Raw genomic sequence first — 21790 nt, 5'->3', positions numbered from 1 at the left:
AGTGCCATATGAAGATGGAGGCAGAAATTGGAGTGATGTAGCCATGAACTAAGGATTATCATGAGCCATCAGAAGAAAAGATTCTTCCCTAAAACCTTCAAAGGGAGCATGTTGCCACTGATAGCTTGATTTCATTCTGCTAGTCTTCAGAACTGTGAGAAGATAAACTTTTATTGTTCTTAAGCCACTGTGGTCCTTGTTATGGTAACCATAGGAAACCAATACAGGTAATAGCTATCCTACTTTTAGGTTATTGCAACTACAAATGAATTTATATTGTAACTATAATTAAATTTAGTAATAGTAAAATTTTAGCTAAATGTTATTTGGGATTATTTATATACTGAGTGAACAGCTTAGTTTTATGATATTCTGTAATAGGAGTCAAGGCCACTGGTACTTATAGAGTCTTTCAAGGGTTATGGTGCGAGGTAAAGAGTAATGACAGGTGTAGAAGGGCACAAGGTGAAAGGCAGTAAGGCAGTCAGTCAAAATCAAAGAGCTGCCTGCCCTGGGCACCTCCACCTACCAACCAGAGTAAAAAGGTTGGCTGTCCTTTGATCTCAGATGCACAAGCACAATCCCTTGTAACACACAGGCAAACACATTCACGCACGAATAGCTTAGAGTTTTGCTGGCTCCCATCCTTGGAGACTCCCCTGGAGTTGTGATTTCAATCTTTTTCCCAATAAGAAATCCTGAAACCAATATTCATGTACATGTGACATTTTTATTGAACTCACTAGAATATATAGAAATATCTCCCTTTATTATTATTTATTCCATCACTCAAGTGACCCCTGCATTTCATGCCCAGACTCTAAGATGGCTTCCAGGTGGGCCTGAGAGAAGTTACTCAGTGACCTGGAAGGATATTTTGCAACGGGTCTTTTCTTTCCCTCGATGTAAGGCTTACCCACAAAGCCACATTGCTGAGCATGGAGACTATGACTGAATTGGTTGTAGATAGGTCTCTTGGACTCTTGCTCTTAGTTTGGTGACATATGAGGGCACCAAAAGGTGGTGATGTAAGGAATGCTAGCAGAGGAAAAAGGCAGTGCCAATGTAATCTATATTACAATAAAAACAATTTCATTTAATCACTTGACTTTAAAAGTTGGCAAAGTCAAGTTAATGCATGTACATAAAAATAACAATGTGACTACATTTTAGAAGGTAGTTAGAAAAATTTTCAAATAGAATATAACATGCCTAGATTGAGAGTTTTCAGAATTGTGTACCAGATTTCTGGCAAGGTAAAATCATACAGTATTTGTTTTTCTAACTCTACGTCACCTAACTTCCTAACTCAAATCTTAACAAAATTAAGTGTTGAGTGAAAACAAATCCCTAAAATGTAATGAAATCTATCTGCTCAGGCCAGACTTAAGCCTCAGAGAAAGGTTTTGCAAGCTCTTGCAGTGGAAGAGTTTTTTTTTTCTTCTTCCTGTCTACATCTCAAAGGAGCTCAGTCTAGCAGAACAGCTGCTAACAAAGGAAGCTGGAAAAACAGGGCTTGGTTCTGCATTCCCAAAGGTGCTGCAGGATGAAATGATAGAAACCTCTAACCTTGATGCAGATGGCCTTGACAATGACCACCATGTGCTTATTCTCATGCCATGGCATACATATGGCCAGGGCTATACACATAGTAGGCACTTTATAATTGATCAGTGAATTTAAAAATTCCATAGTATGGTGGAGTGCAGTATTGTTTACCTTATTGGTGGCAACCCAATTGTTGGATTAAGAAATCAATTTAATGGTAACAATATATTTAAATAATAGAAGATAATAGGATAGAAAATAAAGGTGTCTGTCATACATATTAAAACTATATGTATGTGTTTCTCCTAGGTCATGATGTAAAATATACTTATGAAGATATCAATCAGAAAATATTAAAAGCTATGCTAGAATGGAAACTACTGTGTTCTTTGGGTCAGATGGGTCTAGGATTAAATTCTGATGCCACCATGAGATATTTGAGCATGTTACTTAAATCTCTCTCATCGTCAAATATGTATTTAAAGTCTACTGTATATTATGCACTGTGCTCTGCATGGAGGAGATGGTGGTAAATAAGATAGATATTCCTTGCCCTAGGGTAGCACACAGTGTGTCCTTAATAAGCGTTGGTCTCTCTTCCAAAGCTCTGGGACTGGTTGATAAGATGTTTGTGTAAGAAGGAATCTCATGGAAGTTCAATTATGGCTAAATTTCTTCACGAATTTTTTTCTTTGCTCCATCATCTCTCTTATTAAGAATGGTGACAACCTGACACTAACTTCTCTCCTCAGCCATAAAACAAATTTAAATTCTTGTAGTGCCAAACAGATAAGTCTAGAAACATGAAGAGTGACATGTAACAGGTATGCCTCCTCTTTCTACTCTTCCATAAGCATGCAGAATTTTGTTGACCCATTACTGAGCAGGATCATTGTCTAGCTCTATTTTGGGGTGTGCTAACCATAGATTAGCTCTCCCAGGGAGGGGCGAAGAGCCAAGACACATACCCAGTCTTTTCTTTGTAGTACACTTGGTAAAATGTAAATCAGGCAAGGTTTGTTCTCAGAGTCTACTGCTAACCCTTTCTGTAGCTATTCCTTTTTCACAGTGCACCCATTTTCACTCTGCCAAGCACGCACCCTCCCATATTAGTACTTGCTTTCAAATAATCAAATATCTTTCATTGACAATTGAAGATGAATGAGTATAAGTTAGTAGGTCACCATTCTCATAAATATTTACAGGTTAAATTTGTTTCTCCGTATCAAATGGAAGGTCTTATCCCAGGTGAAGGATTTTTTTGTACATAAGCAAGCTACATGGGGTGACAGTAAGAGCAGAGACCTAAAGAATCACACCAGAGGAGTGGCTGAAGAAGTCTTGGTTATGATGAAGTAAGAGTTAGGCTAGGCCTTCCTTGCAGATACCATTGTAAGGAAGTCATGAGCAAGCACCTAAAGGAAAATAAATTCTGATGTAAGGAAGATTTATCTTCCGTGTTCCCCCTGCCCTATTTCTCTTTTGAAGATCAGTCTCTCTGACTTGGCACTTCGTACCTCATAGGCTCTCCTTGGGGTAATCAGGGCCATTCAGTTGTCCAACCTGGAGCTTCGCCTGCATGTGGTCCTTATCTCCAGGTCATCCCTCATCTCCTTTTTCTCCTTATCAAAATTTATTTGTCCTGTGTCCCAATTTATCAACGTGCTTTCCACTGCAAGGTCAAGTTACATGAAACTGTAACTTGATCATCACTGTTAATAGGCTTCTGTGATTTAAGATGAAGAGGGTATTTAAAATGAAACAGGGAGTCTCATGTTTCTGGAGAAGAGGAAGATGTTTGGTGATGAAGCTTATAGAATTAAGAAGGTGTAAGTAATCCTTAAGTCAGTCTGTAAGTATTCTCAGTACATTCTTGGGGTGCTAAGTTACGCCTTGTGGGGGATAGATAACTAGACATAGCCTCGAGGAGTCTGCCATTAAGCATGGTAGAATGGGGAATCTTGGATGCCCTGGAGAGCTAAGAGAAAACTTTCAGGAGAAAACTTTTCAGGAGAACTTTTCAGGGAAGCGGTACTCCAGTAAGTTCTAAAGCCAATATATTTATCCGATAGTGGTTGGAAGAAGAGAAGTCTTTCCAGGTAGGGTGACCAGTTTAAAGAAAAGCTTGGGAGTAGGAATAAAAATATGCTGAAGGTCAAAGAGGAGAGACTTGATTAAGAAAATGAAAATTATTCCATGTGGGCCTCCTTCTTTACTTCATCTTAATTCAAATAAGGGAGGGAGGGCCAGCCCAGGAGAGAGTTCCCCTCTCAGGGACAGGAACTCAGCAAACCCAGCCTTCCCCACAGTCTTATCTGGAGCCACTGCCTGGAAGAAAGATATTCCAGGTCCCCAAGGCAAGGGGCCTTTTCTCAGAAGTCCCAGATGAGGCAGGTTGTGAACTTCCTGGAGGAAGGGTGAGGGAGCCAGGTGGTTCTCTCTTTCCTTTTTGGAATTGTGGCCAGTTTCAATTTACATAACACAGCTTAATCCACCAAAACAAGAGCCAGGAGGCAGGTTCTTTTTTTTTTTTTTTCCCTCTCCAAGACACGGAAACCTTTATTTTCTCCCTACACTGCAAACCAGTGCTGTTAAATAATATTGGATAATTGCACCTGTCGTATTTCCCATATTGTGCCAAGGAAAAATAATTGCTGGTTTTCTGCTTTGCAGTTTAGCAGTGACTCCATCATTTGACTCGGAGCATGTCATTTTCTCCCATTTTAGACTGTGTACAGTCAGACTCTTGAAAGGACTCGCAGATAGCAGCCCTGCGTGTGTGAGTGGGCGCAGGCCTCATTCAGCAATGATTTCTAATTTATACAGCATTGAAAATCCACAGCTATAAATAAACAGTTCTAACTGGCTTTGCTGCCTACTCAAATGCTTTATTTTTTTTAAGCCATCAACTGCAGGAGAAAGGAAAACAATGTCTGAATATGGATTCTGGTTTCTGACACTTGGCCCTGGGAGAGAGGACTCCCAGATTTGAGATGGATTCAGTGCTCAGCCAGTCAGCCTTCTGGAAGGCCTGGCCTCGCCTCACTCCTTCCTTGGACTCCTCCCATTCCCCACATGCAGACACAACGTGTGTGGATTACAATATATGAAACTAACTTCTTATTATTACAAGTATTGTAAGTAGGTGCAGAGGAACTAGAAATATCTTGAGAGATGTATGACTTGTTGGCAGGTAGTAGGGATAATGTATTGTTTAGGAAAACAAGATAAATCTTCTCCCCAAATTCAAAATTGGTGTCACATGTGAGATAGCACCTCCAGAGGCAGTGGTATTTTTCCTCCCTCTGCCTGTATGGATGAGAATTCTCACCAAGTTGGGGTCCCCTGACCATCTTCTTTTTGTCCAGCCTTGCAGCCTTTTACTTTTTTAAATAAGGGCTTTTGGGTGACTGGTTATTGCTTTGCTCTATAATAACGAGGAAAGAAGGTGGGCTCGGGAATCAACCATCTGTGTAACCTTGGACCAGTTCTCTCCCTCCTCTGAACCCAGTGCTGGACTGGAGGTTGCTCATACAGGCTGGTAAGGATCAAGTGGTTGTTCATATCTCCTCCTAACTCTGTATTCAGTGACTGCTGATAGCTGGAAAAGGACATGATAGAGTGCTTACACCATGGAAATGGGCAAACACTGTAACTCAGGGCCTTAAAATTTTTTTCCCAGAGAGTTGGTTTTTAAACATTCACCGGCACACCAATATCAGATTCAGTTGTTCATTTGTAAAGTGAGGACATAATATATTTACTATTTGTAAGATTTTTGTGAGGATAAAATGATATCATGGAGATGAGCATGGTTGTAAATTATATGATACTATACAAATATTATTGCTGGTTATCTCATCATTTGTTTTGTATTGTTTTCTAACCACTAATGGCCTAATGCAGCCTTATGTAGGCATTGCATACCTTTTAATGAATGTTTAATCAATGCTCTTTATAGGTATTTTTGTTGCTTTACCTTTCTTAAGCTATAGCAGCATCAAGGAAGCACTTGCGTGCTTATGCAAGTGCTGAATGGGAAATGGTTCTGAAGTATTTCTGGTGTTGGAATAGATACTGCACAGTGGCCAGTCATGCAGCAATCAAGGTTTAATTTGGTCCTGGGGACAGTGAAGCCACAAATAGAAATCTGTAGGCTCATCTCAGCCAAGAGCTTACTATACTCCTATACGTATGTATCTCAAGTCATCTTTAGGGGATGGAAAATTTGGGTGATCCCTGTGGACTTCATACTTGGGGAATTTCCATTGTGCAAGTGCTTCTGCACTTCTGCTGAGACCAGGAGCTCTGACAACAGTCAAGAAGCGGCAAGTATAGGAAAAGAGGGGGTGTTCCCAGCTCAGTCCAAAAAAACTTGAGGTTCATATTTACATGATAGTAGAGGAGTAGGAATCGAGCAGATTTCTTGGTGCCTTTTCTAGTCTTCCCTTGCCTACTCTGCCTGCCCTACTGATATAGCCTTTTCTCTTCCCTAATCCTTCAAGACTGCTCTCAGTATTTTTGAGGTATTTCTGGCGTTGAAATGAATATTGCACAATGGTCAGTCATGCAGCGATCAAGGTTTAATTTGGTCCCAGGGACAAGTTTTTACCAAATTTTATTCATTTTTACCAAATTTTTCCTTTATAAAGTTAGGTTGGGAAGCCCTAGTACAATTTACTCTGGTGCCCATACCCCTGCCCACCTGGGCCTGATTACCCACCACTAGACATTTGTCATTTGTGATCTTAATATGCCTGTAAATGAAGATCTGGAAAAATTCCACTAAGAAAATCAAAGAAGGGTTCATGAATGTGCTTGCTAATCACCTGACAATCAGCTTTGTTAAATCATAAACTAACTCAGCAAAGTACTTTGTACCAAAGTAATCTCAATGGTCCTCATAATTGAATCACTTTCCATTTATACCCTTCCCCAAGTGAAATGTACATTTATTTGATGAGTTAGTTAGTACTCAAATAGAAGAGATTTTGACAATGTTATTATGTTCAGTGGTTATACCTACCCTTAAAGCTTGCTTATAGGTGGGACGGATTTTCTAATATTTTTATAACTTATTTTCTCATAGTCCCAAATAATTTGCTATCATACCATATTAAGTAAACAGACAACTTCGGTAGCAGCCATCTCCCTATACATCTATCTAGAGTGTGGGTGGGGGGGTGGGCAACAAATGAGCAATCCATAAAAATAACTAGTTTATGAAAATCTTATTTTCAGGAAAGTTGGGATTATTCAAAAAATGGTACAGGACTAGGAGTTAGAATGAAGAAAAAATTTTGGGAATTTTCATTAAAAACTAATTAGCCTCTTGTTCTGCTTCTGTCAATATGCTTGTTGCATGCAAGAGCTCACTTGCACTTTGTCCTACTTTTCTGAGCTGCGAATGTAACTGATTGTACCCAGCAGCTCCTGGCTCTTGTAGCACTTTGTACCTTAGAAGCTCCCTGCTTCCTGTAACAATTTGTAACCATCGGTATCCCATAACAATTCTCCCCCTTTTACCAATGTTACTATTTGCAACCATAGCAACCCCCGCCATTTGTAATGGTCTGAATTCAAATCAACCAATCAAGTCTGTGTAAAAATCCTGTACATAAGGAATGTTGCAACTGAGCTTGGGGCCCAGATTCTTCAGAGCCCTACCTCCTCTGGGACAGCACGTAATAAATGTGAGCTCTCCTTCTCTCTGAGTTACTGTTTGGCTTTTTGCTGGTCTGATTTTTAAGCTTTTCCATAACAAGAAGATCTGGGAGACAAAACCTTCTGTCTTGGTTCTAACACTAACTTTTTGGCCTCATATGGGCAACTTCTCATCTAGGTCCTTAGCATCCTCCTCTGTAAAGTGAAGAGTTTGGATGATCCTAAATTATTTTCTGTGTCTAAACATTCTCTAACACTGAGTTTATCAGTTTGTTTTTTTGTTTATTTGTTTGTTTGTTTTCCTATGGCCAGATTTTGGCCACAGACCATCTTCCACAGAGGTCAGTCTAAGGTAACATATTCTGAGAGAGCAAGAATTGATTTTGGCACATTCAGTAAGCCTTTCAAAAAACAAGGAGTCCTCAAATTAAGCTACCTTTATAACCTTCTTATTAAATTCAAATATTATTCCCTGCCCTTTCTACTTTCCTATGTTTCTCTACCACTACCCCCCACCAAAAAAGAAAAAGAAAAAGAAAGAAAAATTTAAAAAAAAAAAAAAAAAAAAAACCTCTTGTATTTTCTTCTTTCTTAGTTTTTGGAGAATGGCATGTAATCACTTGTTCTTCTTCCTCAGCTGCCTCATGTCACCTGTGCAAACAAGAACAGAGACTTCAGACCACAGGGCTTCCCTAACAGGTGTTTTTATGTAAATAAACATTCACCCTGACATGGGGCAGTGGAAAGTTGAGGACACTTTTCCAAAGGCAAGATGTCTTTAAGGAGTTCTAAAAAACCACCACCACTATTGCAGGGCAAGAAGCCACTCTACTGTCTCCCCTTGGTGCTCAGCTCACAGCTGGCCAGTTGACCAGTGGTGCCATTGGTCTTCATGTGGCTCTGCATATCTAATAGGAACTATGGATTGCTGTTGCTCTTGGCCATGCATTTGCAGTCTATGCACTGTCCATCAACAAACTTTGAGACTTTGCATGTGGAAACAAGAGACCACATCAAACTAGAGAGGAAATAGAAGAGTGAATATTCACCTAAGTAGGGGACATTCCATGACCTCAACCAAATGAACTGATCAGCCGGGTGAAAAAAATACTGGCATATTGATTAGTTTTTAGTAAGCTCATTAAAGGGTCTTTAGTTTTTAGTAAGCTCATTATAATTGAAATTATAGCATTAGATTTTTAGAATGACTTTCGTCCAGCAAAAAAGTTGTTACGACTATATTTAATGATCATAAATCTTTACATACGCTTCGATATTTCTGAAACTTCATTAACTCACTTTCTTATTGGCAAATGTTAACCTACTTCGAAAACTTTTTTTCAGCTCTGCTTCTTGTCCATTCTGGACATTAAAACCTTGTTAGTTCTGGCTTGGTATTACCACAGCAATCTCACGCTCCTAATTTCATGCTTCACTGTTTAAATCCTGCCTCCCCTGCTTTCCCTTTAAATTATATTCTTAACAATAAACATTAAATATCTTCCTAATTTTATTTTCCTGGAACTCCTCAGAGGATGTAGTGACTGATAAGTTGAAGTCCTACTTGTGGCCCCCTCAACACACTAATTTTTTAGAACAGCCGGTTGCTCCTCACATAGCCCCCATAGCCATCCTTGTATTCATGTCTCTCAGCATTTTTCAGGACAGTCTTCTCCCTTGCACTTCTAATTCTCATCAGTTCAGACTACTCCCAGTCACTTTAGCAAAGCCTGACTAATTTATTCAGCTTTATATGGTTCAGATTCTTTTCATTTATGCTTTCACGTATTTTTTATTTTTGATGCAAATTCTCTCCTCCTCAGTTAGGTCTTCTCTTTTCAAATTTGTTTCCCCTGTAGTCATTCTCAGGGTGGTTAAAACTTTCTTTATCCATGTTGTTTACCAACTCCCAGTGCTTTGAGTCTAACTGTAATCATAACCTCACTCCTTCAACCCTAGGTGCCAAGGATTGGAGACTCAATCTTCACTTAAGAAACACAACAGAGCATGAAGGTTTAGAAACAGCAGAAGCAGGAGTGGAAGCAGTGGTGGGAAGTTCCATTGGGGGAAAAGAGCAGGTGGCTCCATCCACTGGACCAGAGTCTCCCACATCCTACACTAAGCAGCTAGGTGGAGCACTAAGAAATTTTCACATACCCACCACAGTGCTAGAGAAGGCACTGTCCCCAAATGTGTGACTGTGTAGAACTCCATTCTGTAGAGATTTACATGGTATGAGCATAACTTTTCAGAAATAATATTTTCTTTTTTCGTTTCTGGCAGATAGGGGTGGGTCCTTAGTCTTGCATTCTCATAGGATTGAGCAGTCTATAGGCTTCTTTGAGTCTTCAGAATTTCTCTCTTTCCATGTTTCCATAATGCATGGCTAGAGATAAGGGAACTGTTGACTTAGTAATTGATCATATTATCTTACCCAACCAAAGTTCACAAAATGGATTTTAAACTCTGATTGGGAAATGCTGTTGTTTGTTATTATTCTTTTTTTTTTTTTCATTGTAGGGAGTTTTTTTTACCCAGTAAAACACCTTCTAGTTGGGAAATTAGGTCTACTACTGACTTATTTTAGTCTTTCCTTTGTCCTGTGTCAGGTAGCACCAAGGAGTAGAGACATTTTAGGCCAAACGTTAAATCTTTGTCTCGTGCAAGATCCAAACATTTTCTGCTAGCACGGTAAAGGAACTGTTCTTTGAACCAATATCACTATGGATATTATATGTAATTATAGACCTTATTAATCCAATAGTCAGAACACAGGTTAACTAAAAGCATACTCTTCACAAAGATTTACACCTGTGTATCTACGACCACAAAAGCTACTGCTAGACTTTGAATTAAAAATTTGAAGAACATTTGCCTTGTTTAGCAGGTTGGCTTGGAAAAGGGTGAGAAGGCAGATGGTTGAAGAGTATGAGGTGTTAGAGGAATAAAATTTGAGCACTGATGAATATAGTCACTGTGCAGAAGTAGCAGGAAGGAGGTGGAGCTGAAGGCTGGCTGGAGAAACCATTATGGGGAAAAGAGGGTGAGGAAGAGGGAGAAGTGATGATCCAGAGTGGAACGTCTTTGAGTTTAGGGAGATGAAATTAGGACAAGAAATTAGAAATACATGTGGGAGTCATCTCACGATAAGATTATTTTCTTATGAAATGATCAAGGACAACATGCAAGGCAGACCTTATAACAAATTTCTTCATGGATAAAAGCAGGGAGGCAGACTAGACTAAGCAAATTTTAACAATAAAATTTCCTTTTGAAAATATATTCTCTAGAGCAAATAGTATTAAAAGGAAGGTTTGTATGTCATTCTGCCCATGGTACCATCACAAGGTCACTTGGCTAGACTGGAATTTTCAGCTTACAAAATATCCTTGAGAAGAAAAGGATCTATAGTATCAGTTTTTTATACAGCACTCTGTCCTATGACACATAAAAGATAGCTCAGGGCAAGGAGCGAGATGGTGACAAATCATGTAGAGTGGCCCTCTGGAACCTCTTGAGAGCTTTTTGAGCCACATCATCTTGAAGGCCAGAAACACTTTCCTGAGGATCTGACAGCATTTCTACCCCTGAGGCATAGGGCCAGCTCCCTGCACCCACAAACCCCTGGAAAAATGTCACACACTTTCCAAGTTTACATTTGATCCTTGGTACCATTCCTTACTACTACCCTTATTGTTCCCCTCTTCATTTTCACCCACTGAAATAACACACAAAGGAGGTAGAAAATGGGTAGACATTAAGCAACTGTGGCCATCACTGCCAGCACCCTTCTCGGCCCAGCAACTGACTTGTTCCAGGCCCTGTTCTCAGCAGTTGATACTTTCTAAATTATTTATGGTTCTCCAGGATCCTAGGAGATGGGTACTAATATTGTCTCCATGATGCACAGGAGAAAACTGAAATAAAAAGATATTGAGTGCCTCATTGTTTATCACAGGTCTACAAGTGGTAAGAACAAGGTAGGAACTCAGACAGTCTGGCACAGAACTTTTCTCCTAACCATGGCTTCCCACAGCAACACCAGTGCATGTCTTTGAATTTCTGTTCTCATCCAAGGAAGTTTAAGCAATGAGAAGAGGTGAAAAAGTAGGGTTAGCCTCATGTTTGGAATAGGTGGCTACTTATGTATTCCCACAGACCCAGAACAGAAGGTTTGGAGAGGAACTCAGGGATAGAGGAATGACACAACTGCTTATCCAAGCCTAGACAATGCTAAACCATATGCACACTGGCATAGCAGGCATTAACCAGGACTAAACCGAGATGTGCAGTTGCCCTACCTTGAGGTCACCCTATTACTAGAGTTGAATGATGTTTATACAGGTTACATAGTTGGCTTGTGGACAGATGGGGCACATACCCTAGTTTTTTTGATTCCTATTCCAGTTCTCTTCCCACTGTTTTGTACTGCTTGCCCTAACATGCATCTCCTCTTCAACAACTTTCCAATAGTATAAGCATCATTCTCCTGTGTTCCTTAAACTCCCTGGTCAATACTTTAATCTCCAACCATTAGAGCACTCCTTGATCACTATTTCCAGAACACCTTTGTACAAAGTCCCATTTTATGCCTAGAGAGAAGAGTCCTTGGTTATTTTTTGTCTGTATTGATTGATCTATTTGGTAAGCTAATGTAAATGGGAGTTCATAGGGGTACAAGACACACTCCCAACCCATAGGAAACTCAGGATCTAATGGAAAAACAAATCTCTTGGGATTCCAGGGAAGGCTTCCTGGAAGGAGGTGAGTTGAAATAAACGAGTGGGTATGAGACAGGCAAAGACGAGAGGATATAAGAAACAAAGGCCTATGGAGGTGAGAATATCAGTGTATAAGGAAAACAAGCAGTTTGGTGCTGCTAGGACACACATTGAGGAGAAGGGGAGCAAGAGCCAAGTCAGGCACTTGGTCACAAAGACCCTTGTGTGTCATTCCAAGGGTTTAGATTTCCATCTGTAAGTTAAGGGAAACCTTAAAGTGTTTTAAACAGACTAAAACATAGGAAAATGTGTTCACGTAAATAACCATAGTTTTAGGCAATTTAAAAGTGTTCACTACCATTGGGATTTTAAGTAATCTAATTTATCTTTTAATTCTTATTCAACCATTTGTAATTAAGATCTGTTCAGAATTTAACACTTTTATGACCCTATTCTGATGCTTTATAGAATTTTTCATTCATTCGATTCTTAAGGAGTTAAAAATTTAGAGTGAGGAGAGACAGTAATCCCTTGATTCACTTTCAGTAGTCTCTATTACCCACATTAACATTCACATATGCATGATTAACGGAAGAGCCACATGTTTATGCTGGCCTGTTTGCTCATTGGAACTTAACTGCAGTGAAATACTAGATGTGGTACTTAAACAATGAGATTTATTAAAAAGAGCTTTGTGTTGAAAATAATGATCTTGACATTAAATACAGTGAAAATTTTGTTTTAAATTAAATCGATGTTTAAAAATCACTATTCAACATTTTACAAATTAATCATTATTGAATTCAATACAATTGATTTAAAAAGTTATTCTCTAAGTTCTGAGTAATCAATTTTTTTTCTCTCTGCTTGTCTTACATCTGCCACATCTTAAATGGATTAGTTTCTTCTTTTTTTCTTTTTCTGAATTTAAATATAGATTTGGGGAAGGCATCAAAAATCTTAACTCAGAATTTCAAGGAGCCAAAACTAGTTAGAATTAGATATCAATACATCTGAAATGTCAACACTTTTTTTCCTGGATGGTTTCCTATGATTTGGAGTCCTGATTTGGGGAGTAATTTTCAGTATTCCACTTTTTAAGTGTTTGCTTTCAAGGAAGATATTGTCTTTGAGACTCAGTTTAAATTATCCCAAAGTAGAAAACATGTGAAAAAGCCAAATTACATGCTTATGTCTCCAGGGTCTCAGTCTCCTCTCAGAAATATACACTCTTGTACTGAACCTTCTGAAACTGTTTTGTTTGTTTGTTTGTTTGTTTTTTGCATACATGGCTTATGTTTTTACACCAGTTCATAAATTGGGTGGAAGATACCACTTCTGCTATTTGTATTTTGATGGAAAAGAATGGCATGTGAGCATGTGATGTGGGGGATTATATGTGACTCTTGCAGAGTAGAGTTACTGCTCTTCTCCTTGGGTAGGGAAAAAATCATGGGTATTTTGCAACTTGACTTTTTGGTGGTTAATTTTCCAACAAAATATTTTGGGGGTGGGGTAGTGGGAGAAGCAGGGAGGAGAATAGAATCTTCGATTTTTAAATCAACTGAGTTAAGATTATTTTTTTTCTTATGAAAAAGCAACATGATTTTATCCACCTACAATTGGAAACATTAGCTTACTGACATATTTCCATTGCCCAAGACCCTGTCTAAATGAGAATTTCAATCTCAAGTACAGCATGTGATTTTTACCTTGCAAATGCTTTACTAAATGTTGACAAATAACCTAATGGGAGAGGGATGGGAACTCATCTGAGAAGGCACTATTGAGGTAGGAAGACCTAAAAGGGTCATTCACACCCATTTCCTTAAAATAAAATCAAACAAACAAAAACAAAAAACCTAACATTTAAACACCTTGTTACCCTCAAGCCCCTACTTAAGAGAAGGAGACTGAGTCCATTTTTTCATGTGGTAACATCTTGCTCTCCGGGTGCTAAGCTCTCTAAACAAGATTATTTTTATCCTTAAATGAGGTGTTGTTTGAGTGAGAAGGGGAGAAAATTTGATAGGGCCCTTTGAGAAAGTATGAACTTCCCCCAGGCTTTTTCCTTTGCCTACTTTGATAGGACCCATCCATGTCCTTGAACAAAGGCATCAAGCATCACTGCCCTCTGCTTTGGATTTGTTTCTCCTCTGTTTCTAGGAAGAGTGGAGAGATGGTAAAGAAGAAGTGTTTCTGTAGGTAAAAGAGAAATAAACTGACCCCATTTCCAGTGGTTGAGCTTCTCTCCGAGTAGGTAGGTGCCAATAGTGAAGATGTAGCTGATAGAGAGGAAGACTGCTATACTTATTGGGCTGAGTTTGCCAAATATAGGATACAGCCATATACCCGTCTGAGAGTAGAACCATAGAAGCCTGCAGAAAACGACAATTCACAATGATTAGAACAGTCAGAGGGATAAAAACTGTTTTCTCCTCAAAATCAATGGGTTTTAGAGCCTAGGAAGATAAAAGGAAGCCATGGGGATATTTGTCAGCAGCTAAGGAGTTCCACAAACCTACAAAAGTGAGTCTTTTCTAGATAGACTTAATTCAATGAGACATCTTATTATATGAGCTAAATTAGGCTATGTTACTTTATCTATTAAATTCATATTGGTAAAAAAAAATATATGGGAGGATATTGAACACATAATTAACCAAAGAGACTGTGGGAGAACATGAATTATTCCTTTTCCTGAGATGTATGACCTGCTGAGACATTGAACTTGCAAAGCAAGTGTCCATTTGCTGGCTCTCAGCCAGATGAATGGGGATTGCATTTCTGAATCAGGTGTAGCTTTCTGTTAGCTCTCCAATTCTGTTGGGGTAGGAGGGGTAGAGATTGAGCATTTTTGCCCTAACACAATATGCTTGGGGTTCAATTGTTGGCCTTGATTTTACCTCATAGATATAGCCATGGATAGTACGTTAAGTAGGACTGGTTGGAATTACAGGAGGTAGAGATCTCGCTCACGTGAGAACAGAAATTGAGTAATTTCTTTAAGCCAACAGACGGAAAGAAATGCTAGGAGAGGAGCCATGGTGTCTAAGTGAAACCTAAAAATGCAGTTTTCTGGAAACTAACTGTATTGGAAGATGCCAAAGTCTGAAATAACTTTTAAAATTATTGAGGAATATGATATATAAGCTACAGTTTATAACTGGTTAAGAGTACAGAAACTGGAACCAGGCTTCCATGATTCAAATTCTAGTTCTGCCACCTATTAGTCATGCTGCCTTCAACAATTTTTCAACCTTTCTTACCCCTACTTTCATGTGTAAAGTGGGAGTGCAAACATCATTCATCATTGTAAGGATTAAGGGAATGACCGCATTTAAAATATAACAGTACTGGGCACATTACAATCATTTAATGATAGTTTAAAAGCTTCTCTCCTCTAGGAATGACACATTGGGAGTCTTCTCAGCAATCTTTCTTTTGAGGCTACTCATCTTTTGTAATAATTAGCACAGGAAAAGTTATGCTTCATAAACAATATTCAAATTGGGATATACCAGGTTATCAAAGGAGTTCAGATGGATGAATGAAATTCTGTGCTTAATTAAACTTCAGAAACCCAAGTTTGATCTTGGTTGTTTCAAATACTTGTCAAATGCTGTGAAAGAGACAAGGGCTAATCTCAGAGCCAGGACTAGGGTGCGGCAAGGGAGGTACCTATGATATAAAATTTAAGGGGCCATCTCTGTGCATCGAAGGATAAAATCAACAGAGTGAAAACACAACCTATGAGATAAAAAAAATATTGGCAAACCATATATCTGATAAGGAATTAATATATAGAATATATAACTATAACTCAACAAACAGCCCAATGAAAAATAGACAAAAGACTTGAATAGACATTTTTCCAAAGAAGATATATAAGTGGCCAATAAATACATGAAAAGATACTCAACATCACTAATCATTAGGGAAATGCAAATCAAAACTACAGTGAAATACCACTCATATCCATTAGAATGACTACTATACAAAAAAAAACAAAACAAAACAGAAAATATCCAGTTTTGGAGAGGATGTGGAGAAATTGGAATCCTTTTGAACTATTGATTGATATGTATAATGGAAATACTGTGGAAAAAGAAATATGGCAATCGCTCAAAAAATTCAACCTAGAATTACAATATGAGCTAGCACAGCAATTCCAACTCTGGGTATATACCCAAAAGAACTGAAAGCAAAGACTCAAGGTCATATCTGTACATCTATGTTCATAGCAGTAAAACACAGATGCAACTCAAATGTCCATTTATGGATGAATGATAAATAGAATGTGGTATAGACACACAATGGAATATTATTTGGCCTTAAAAAGGAAGGAGATTCTAACATATGCTACAATATGAATGAACCTTGATGATATTATGTTAAATGAAATAATCCAGTCACAAAAGGACAATCATTTTATGATTCTGCTTATATGAGGTACCTAGAGTTATCAAATTCAGGGGTAGGGGGGCATCAGGAGTTACTGTTTAATGGGTACAGAATTTCACTTTAGGAAGAAAAAAGTTCTGGAGATTGATGGTGGTGATGGCTGCACAACAATGTCAATGCATTTAATACCACAAATTATATACATAAAAATGGTTAAAATAGTAAATTTTATGTGTATTTTACCACATAAAAATTTGTTTTAAGAAGATATCATTTTTAGGATTGTATAGTCCTGGTCCTATTAGTGTAACTCTTTCCCAAAATTGTCTAGATGCTCCTCTAATCAAAACTTTACCCAATTGAAAACAAGTAATGATTACTATTTCTGGTAGTGGAATTCTATGAATGTGCATTCCATAGACATGAGCATTTTCAGGGGACATCCATAGCACTTCCCTCCTGCATGACTGCTTCTTATGAAAAGCTAGAGAAGGTATAAGGGACAGTAAGTGAATGTCCCCAGGTAGCTAGGGCTAGGAGTTTGGGGGTCAATGAGGAGATCTGAATACATGCTAAACAGGTTACATTAATTAGTTTACTGTGTTTCTTTTATATACTTGAAATTAGGGCTTCCTAGTTCCCATGTATATGTATATGATAGTCTACAAATAAGGGCATTCCCCTAGAGGCCTGAAACATTTCTGTTTATTTACTTCATTTTTGTTTCCTTCAGCATAAGGTTCCAAAAAGGAAAGTTCCTGAGGTAAGCTAATGAAGTCTGTTCTTTCATAGAGAAAGTACAAAGAAAGCTATAGGTGTGTTAACTAACATTGAGAAAAGTAATGAAAATACAAATAGAGTATCAGGCAAGACTGTGGTTTTTAATGAACGGCAGTGAGCAGAGAGGCTTTAGTGAAGAGATAGTCACACTTAGTTGGTATCACTTCTTTATGGTTTGCCTGAATTTATGTTAAAAGGAGAGAGAGAATGGGGAAAGAAAAGGAGGAAGAGAATAAAAGGAGGAGGAGGAGGAGGGGAAAGAAGGGAGGAATGGAAGAAAGAGGGACAGTAGAAGCAGGGAGGAAGGGAAAGAGGAAGGGACAGAGGGGAGGGAAAGGAAGGACTGATTTAGCCAGTCCACAACTGAATTCTTCATTGTCCTCTATCTCAGTCTCAGCTTTTCACTAGTCCCCAGGTAAGAATCCATAAAGTCATATCCATAAATGTTTCATCAGTGCACTCATTTCATGCTGTCTGTCCAGGTCTCTTCATCTCACCTGGGTTTCTGTAATTGTCAACTCATTGGGCTTTATTGCTCCCTTCAATTCACTTTCTATCCCACAGGCTACCAGTAATCCAATAATCTTTTTAAAGGAGAAATCTGTTCATGGGACTCCCCTTCTTCCAGTGAATTCCATTGCTTTAAGAAGATATCCAAGCTCCTTCATTCAGCCTACCTGTACTTGCCCTGCCCACCCATCCACCCTCAGATCTGTAGTCCATTCATATTGGACCGCTTTCTGTTTCTTGATGAATCAAGCTCTGCATCCATGCTGTTGTCTGCTTGGAACATCTCTGACATTTTTACCTTCTGGAACACACGTTCTTTATGCCTAGCCGAATCATTTTTAAATGAATGGCTGTTTGGGTAGCTCTACCAGTAGCTATAATTCCCTTTAACTGCTGTTCACTGTAGCTGCTGTAGATAGCTCTCACTTGCCTGGTTCCACAAGAACTCCTCAGCCTCTGAAAACTGAGAGATGCACCCAGCAGCCTTCCAAATTTCAGCTAATCTGATGTTCACTTTATTAGTACTTTGAATAGGCCAAGGATTCTAACCCTCAGTTGAGATATCAGTGAAATATGTCCTTATGGAGCTGCTTGCCATGTGAATCTGTGTGAGTCAGGGCAGGCAGGTACAAATTGGTAGCCAAAAATTAATATTATAGACTCATCCTAAATCTTGTAGTGTCAAATGATTATCATGTAATTCATATTTTCTGTATCTTAGCAGTGAGGAAATAGTGAAAGTCTGTGGGTTAGAGATTAGAAGATAGCTCTGAGTTTTGTGGGCTTCAAGCATAATAATTTTTAAAGCGTTAACACTCATGTCATATCTTTCTAGACCAGAAGAATAAATAGAATAAAATATCCTCTTGTCCTATGTTTCCTACTGACTTCACATATAAACATGGGAGAGGATCATGGTTGCATCTAATACCAGAAGGCAAGCACGGCCTACATTTACATTTGCAAATGAATTCAGCAAGTTAACAGAAGACTTCCTACAATGAAAATGTCCCTTAGAACTTGTTACCTGGTTCGTGTGGGGTTTTACCCTGTTGCTGTTCTTAAAACCCACCTCTTTGTCACACTTCAGTTCACATAACTTCCCAGGCTTTCTATTCCTCCCATACAAAATGCTAATCAAATATGAATAATGACATATTGAAAATGACCTCTAGCTTTAATAGCTTAAAAAAATTAAATTTGATTTTTTAACATCGTCATGAATTTCTACTATTGTGTTAAAAATAAATTCCTATCATTTACTTTTCTTTCAAATAAATTTTAGATGAAGCAAAAATAGGTAGGTAGGTAGGTAGGTAGGTAGGTAGGTAGATAGATAGATGATAGATAAACAGAATGAAAAAAATTGTGAAGCTAGAGTGTTAGCTAAGAAATTTACCCAGATGTTGAAAGTGTTGACAATAATGAGAGTTGAGTGGCAACCTCTTCATGACATTTAAAACTGTTGCTTGCCCCACTCTGGAACATCTCTTACTGGCTTGAAGTTTTCTCTTCCCTTCAGGAATCATAAGGTTTTTGTACATTTCTGGTTTTCTACCCTCTGAACATTCTTTGCTACTTTGTCACTCTCTTACCCCTTCCTGTCCTTTAGACAAGGGCATTTCCCTAGCATTCACTTCTTGCTTCTCTCCTCTCCCCTTCCCCCTGCATCCCCTTCTCCCTCTCCCTTTCTTTCTGGCAATCTTATCCTACCAGGAAGGTTTCCTTCCCTGGATCTCCACAGTTCCACCTCTTCTGAGAAGGCCAGGTTTGATTTTCCAAATGGAAGTTCTTCTAGGCAAGTGATTCTCAATGATTCAAATTGCTTTCAGGGCTTTAAAACTGCTGATGCTCAGGACATATCCTGAACCAATTAAATCAGAAACTTTTGGAATGGGATCTAGATACAGGATTTTAAACTGAATTTTTTATTTGTATCCCAACTATTTCTCTCCTAACTTCTCTACATCTATTAATGGAATCACTATCTTCCCAGTCTGATGGCTGAAAATTCTTAGAATTATCTTTGATTTTTTCTTTTCATTTGCCTGCTACATGCCAGTTAATTCACAGAACCTATTCTGCAACTTCAACAATGTGTCTCAGGTATGTCTCTCATTCCTAATTGTACAGCTATAGCCCTCTTCAGGCAGTTCTTAGTTCTCATTTCTGTAACAGGCATTTGGGGCCAGCAGGAGCTGAGGTTTGGACAGGAAGGACAAGAAGTGTAGACAGCCATTTCCTCCCCCAACCCTCCACTTCCACCCCTCTTCAATGTGCATGGTGGCTGGCCTTCTCCCCAACCATTGATATAAGGGGAGTTGTGTGTCATCTTTATATTTATTTTCATATATTAATTTACATGAGGACTAAGGAGTCCTTCTGTGGAAAGTGGGGCTAGGATTCTGATCTCTATGAAGATTCAAGGTTAAAAATTATGGTGCATCCAGATGGTCCCAGAGGAAGGTCATATTTCAGGAAAGGGTAACAGTGGCACTGAGAGAGAATTTACACAATGCATTAGTGGAAGTAGAAGGATATTGTTGATATGGAGAGGTAGCTGGTCCTGGAACTCAGCCCAGTCCTCTGGTAGGTTTTAAGGTTTTCTGCGGGTGTAATATCTATATGTGTGTGTATATGTAAATAGGTGCATGAATTTAGAGGCTTGGTAAACCTGGGGAACAAGGCGACTGCTCTGTGGACTTCACTTGAATGAGCATGATATAGAAGAAAGAAATCATTTCCCTCACCTCATATGAACTGTTACTGAGAAATGACTTTGTAAATCTCTCCCCCAAGGCGGGATTGTAACTGCATATCTATGCACCTCTTGCACTTAGCATACTATTTCTTACATACTAGCAGAGATACCTATACTATCAGCAGATTTATGGTCTACCAAGAGCAAGGTGGTAATATATTCCAGGACAGCTGGGGTTATTTCAGTGGCCAGGAGCATTGTTCTATTTCTACTAACATAGGAGAATAATGGGCAATGGTAGTGTTGGCACTGTTGGCAGTGGGCGTGGCATGTTAACTTTAAAGCAGATCTGAGTGGAGATGTTGACCCCAGAAGACTAGGTATCATGGCTCTACAGTCTGTGCGGGAGAGCAACGTTCAGGACTGGACAGCATGGGCATGTGTGAGCACTAATTGGATTATTAGAACTTTTTAGAGATGGAGGTCTTGGAGGACTGGACCACCTGTAGCCAGATAGAAGGTGCACTGAGCATTCAGAGGTCCAGCTAAGGCAAGTTGCCGACCATTGTTTGAACATGATCTGTGCTCTCTTGGCCTTGGAACAGTGCTGTGTTGTTCACATTTTCCCATTTTTTGAAGCTCCAATCCAACCAGTCCCAGATTGGGTCCCGCATAGGACCCAGATCTAATGCATACCTTCCTCACACTGCACAGCAAGACGTAACCACTTTCTTCCTCCATGTTCCTGTAGTTCTTTGTATATGTTCTATTTCATCACTTCCCATGATGTGTTCTTATACTTTATAATAAGTGGTTCATCTCAACTTATTAAATACAAACCTCCTACAGGCTGCGGGTTGGCCTTAGGTAACTTCCCAGCAAGACCAGCTCTGTGTTAGAGGAAATATTTGTTCATTAAAAAAATGAACGAGAACCAGCAGTAGGAACATTTCTATTTTTCTGCTACTCACCACTGCCTCAGAGAAAGCTAGGTGAGGTGTTTTGGGGTGAGAGAGAAGGGAGGAGTGACTGAGCTACCATATTTGTAGGTGACTAATGCTTTCCAAAGGAAATGAAAGATTTGCAGTTATTACTACTTTGCAAAGGTTTATTTTTCCACTTAGGGGCCAGCCCTTCAATTTTGCAATCTGAAAAAATAACAAAAAGTAAGTGCCACATATGAGGCAGTCCCCACGGTCTTGGTAATTATTTTTAGATCATTGTGATGTGATTTCAGCAGTGAAATGTTTCCCCAGCTCAGAGTTATTGCCGTTTTTTCTGACTCGTGTTTGTTTCTCATGCTCTGTCTGGCCTGGGCCCATATTCTTGACCTTATTCCTGCTATACTGTTTCCCTATTTGACCAACAAAATAGGCACGCCTAACAGCTGACCCACAGCCACTTCCCTAAAACGTCTCCATGGATATCCACAGTTTTTGGAGCTTGTTGATGGCTATCTGTG

At 39.0% G+C, this 21790-nt stretch overlaps 1 protein-coding gene across 1 annotated transcript in view; it reads right to left on the bottom strand.

The window, feature by feature from the left end:
• Positions 1–6068: 6068 nt before the first annotated feature.
• Positions 6069–21790, bottom strand: part of LOC107515471 (androgen dependent TFPI regulating protein) — a 66478-nt gene continuing 50756 nt past the window's right edge. The window contains exons 5-6 of the mRNA XM_016154328.2: positions 14160–14311; positions 6069–7863 (exon numbers count right to left, since the gene is read on the bottom strand). Of these exons, the coding sequence (XP_016009814.2) occupies positions 7829–7863; positions 14160–14311 (187 nt within the window). The 3' untranslated portion in view covers positions 6069–7828. The remainder of the gene's footprint in view (positions 7864–14159; positions 14312–21790) is intronic.

The sequence above is a fragment of the Rousettus aegyptiacus genome, unplaced genomic scaffold (genome assembly GCF_014176215.1).
Source record: "Rousettus aegyptiacus isolate mRouAeg1 unplaced genomic scaffold, mRouAeg1.p scaffold_m13_p_1, whole genome shotgun sequence".
NCBI classification, from domain to species: Eukaryota; Metazoa; Chordata; class Mammalia; order Chiroptera; family Pteropodidae; genus Rousettus; species Rousettus aegyptiacus.
The sequence above is the reverse complement of the archived record's forward strand: the minus strand, read 5'-3'. Positions and strand labels throughout refer to the sequence as shown.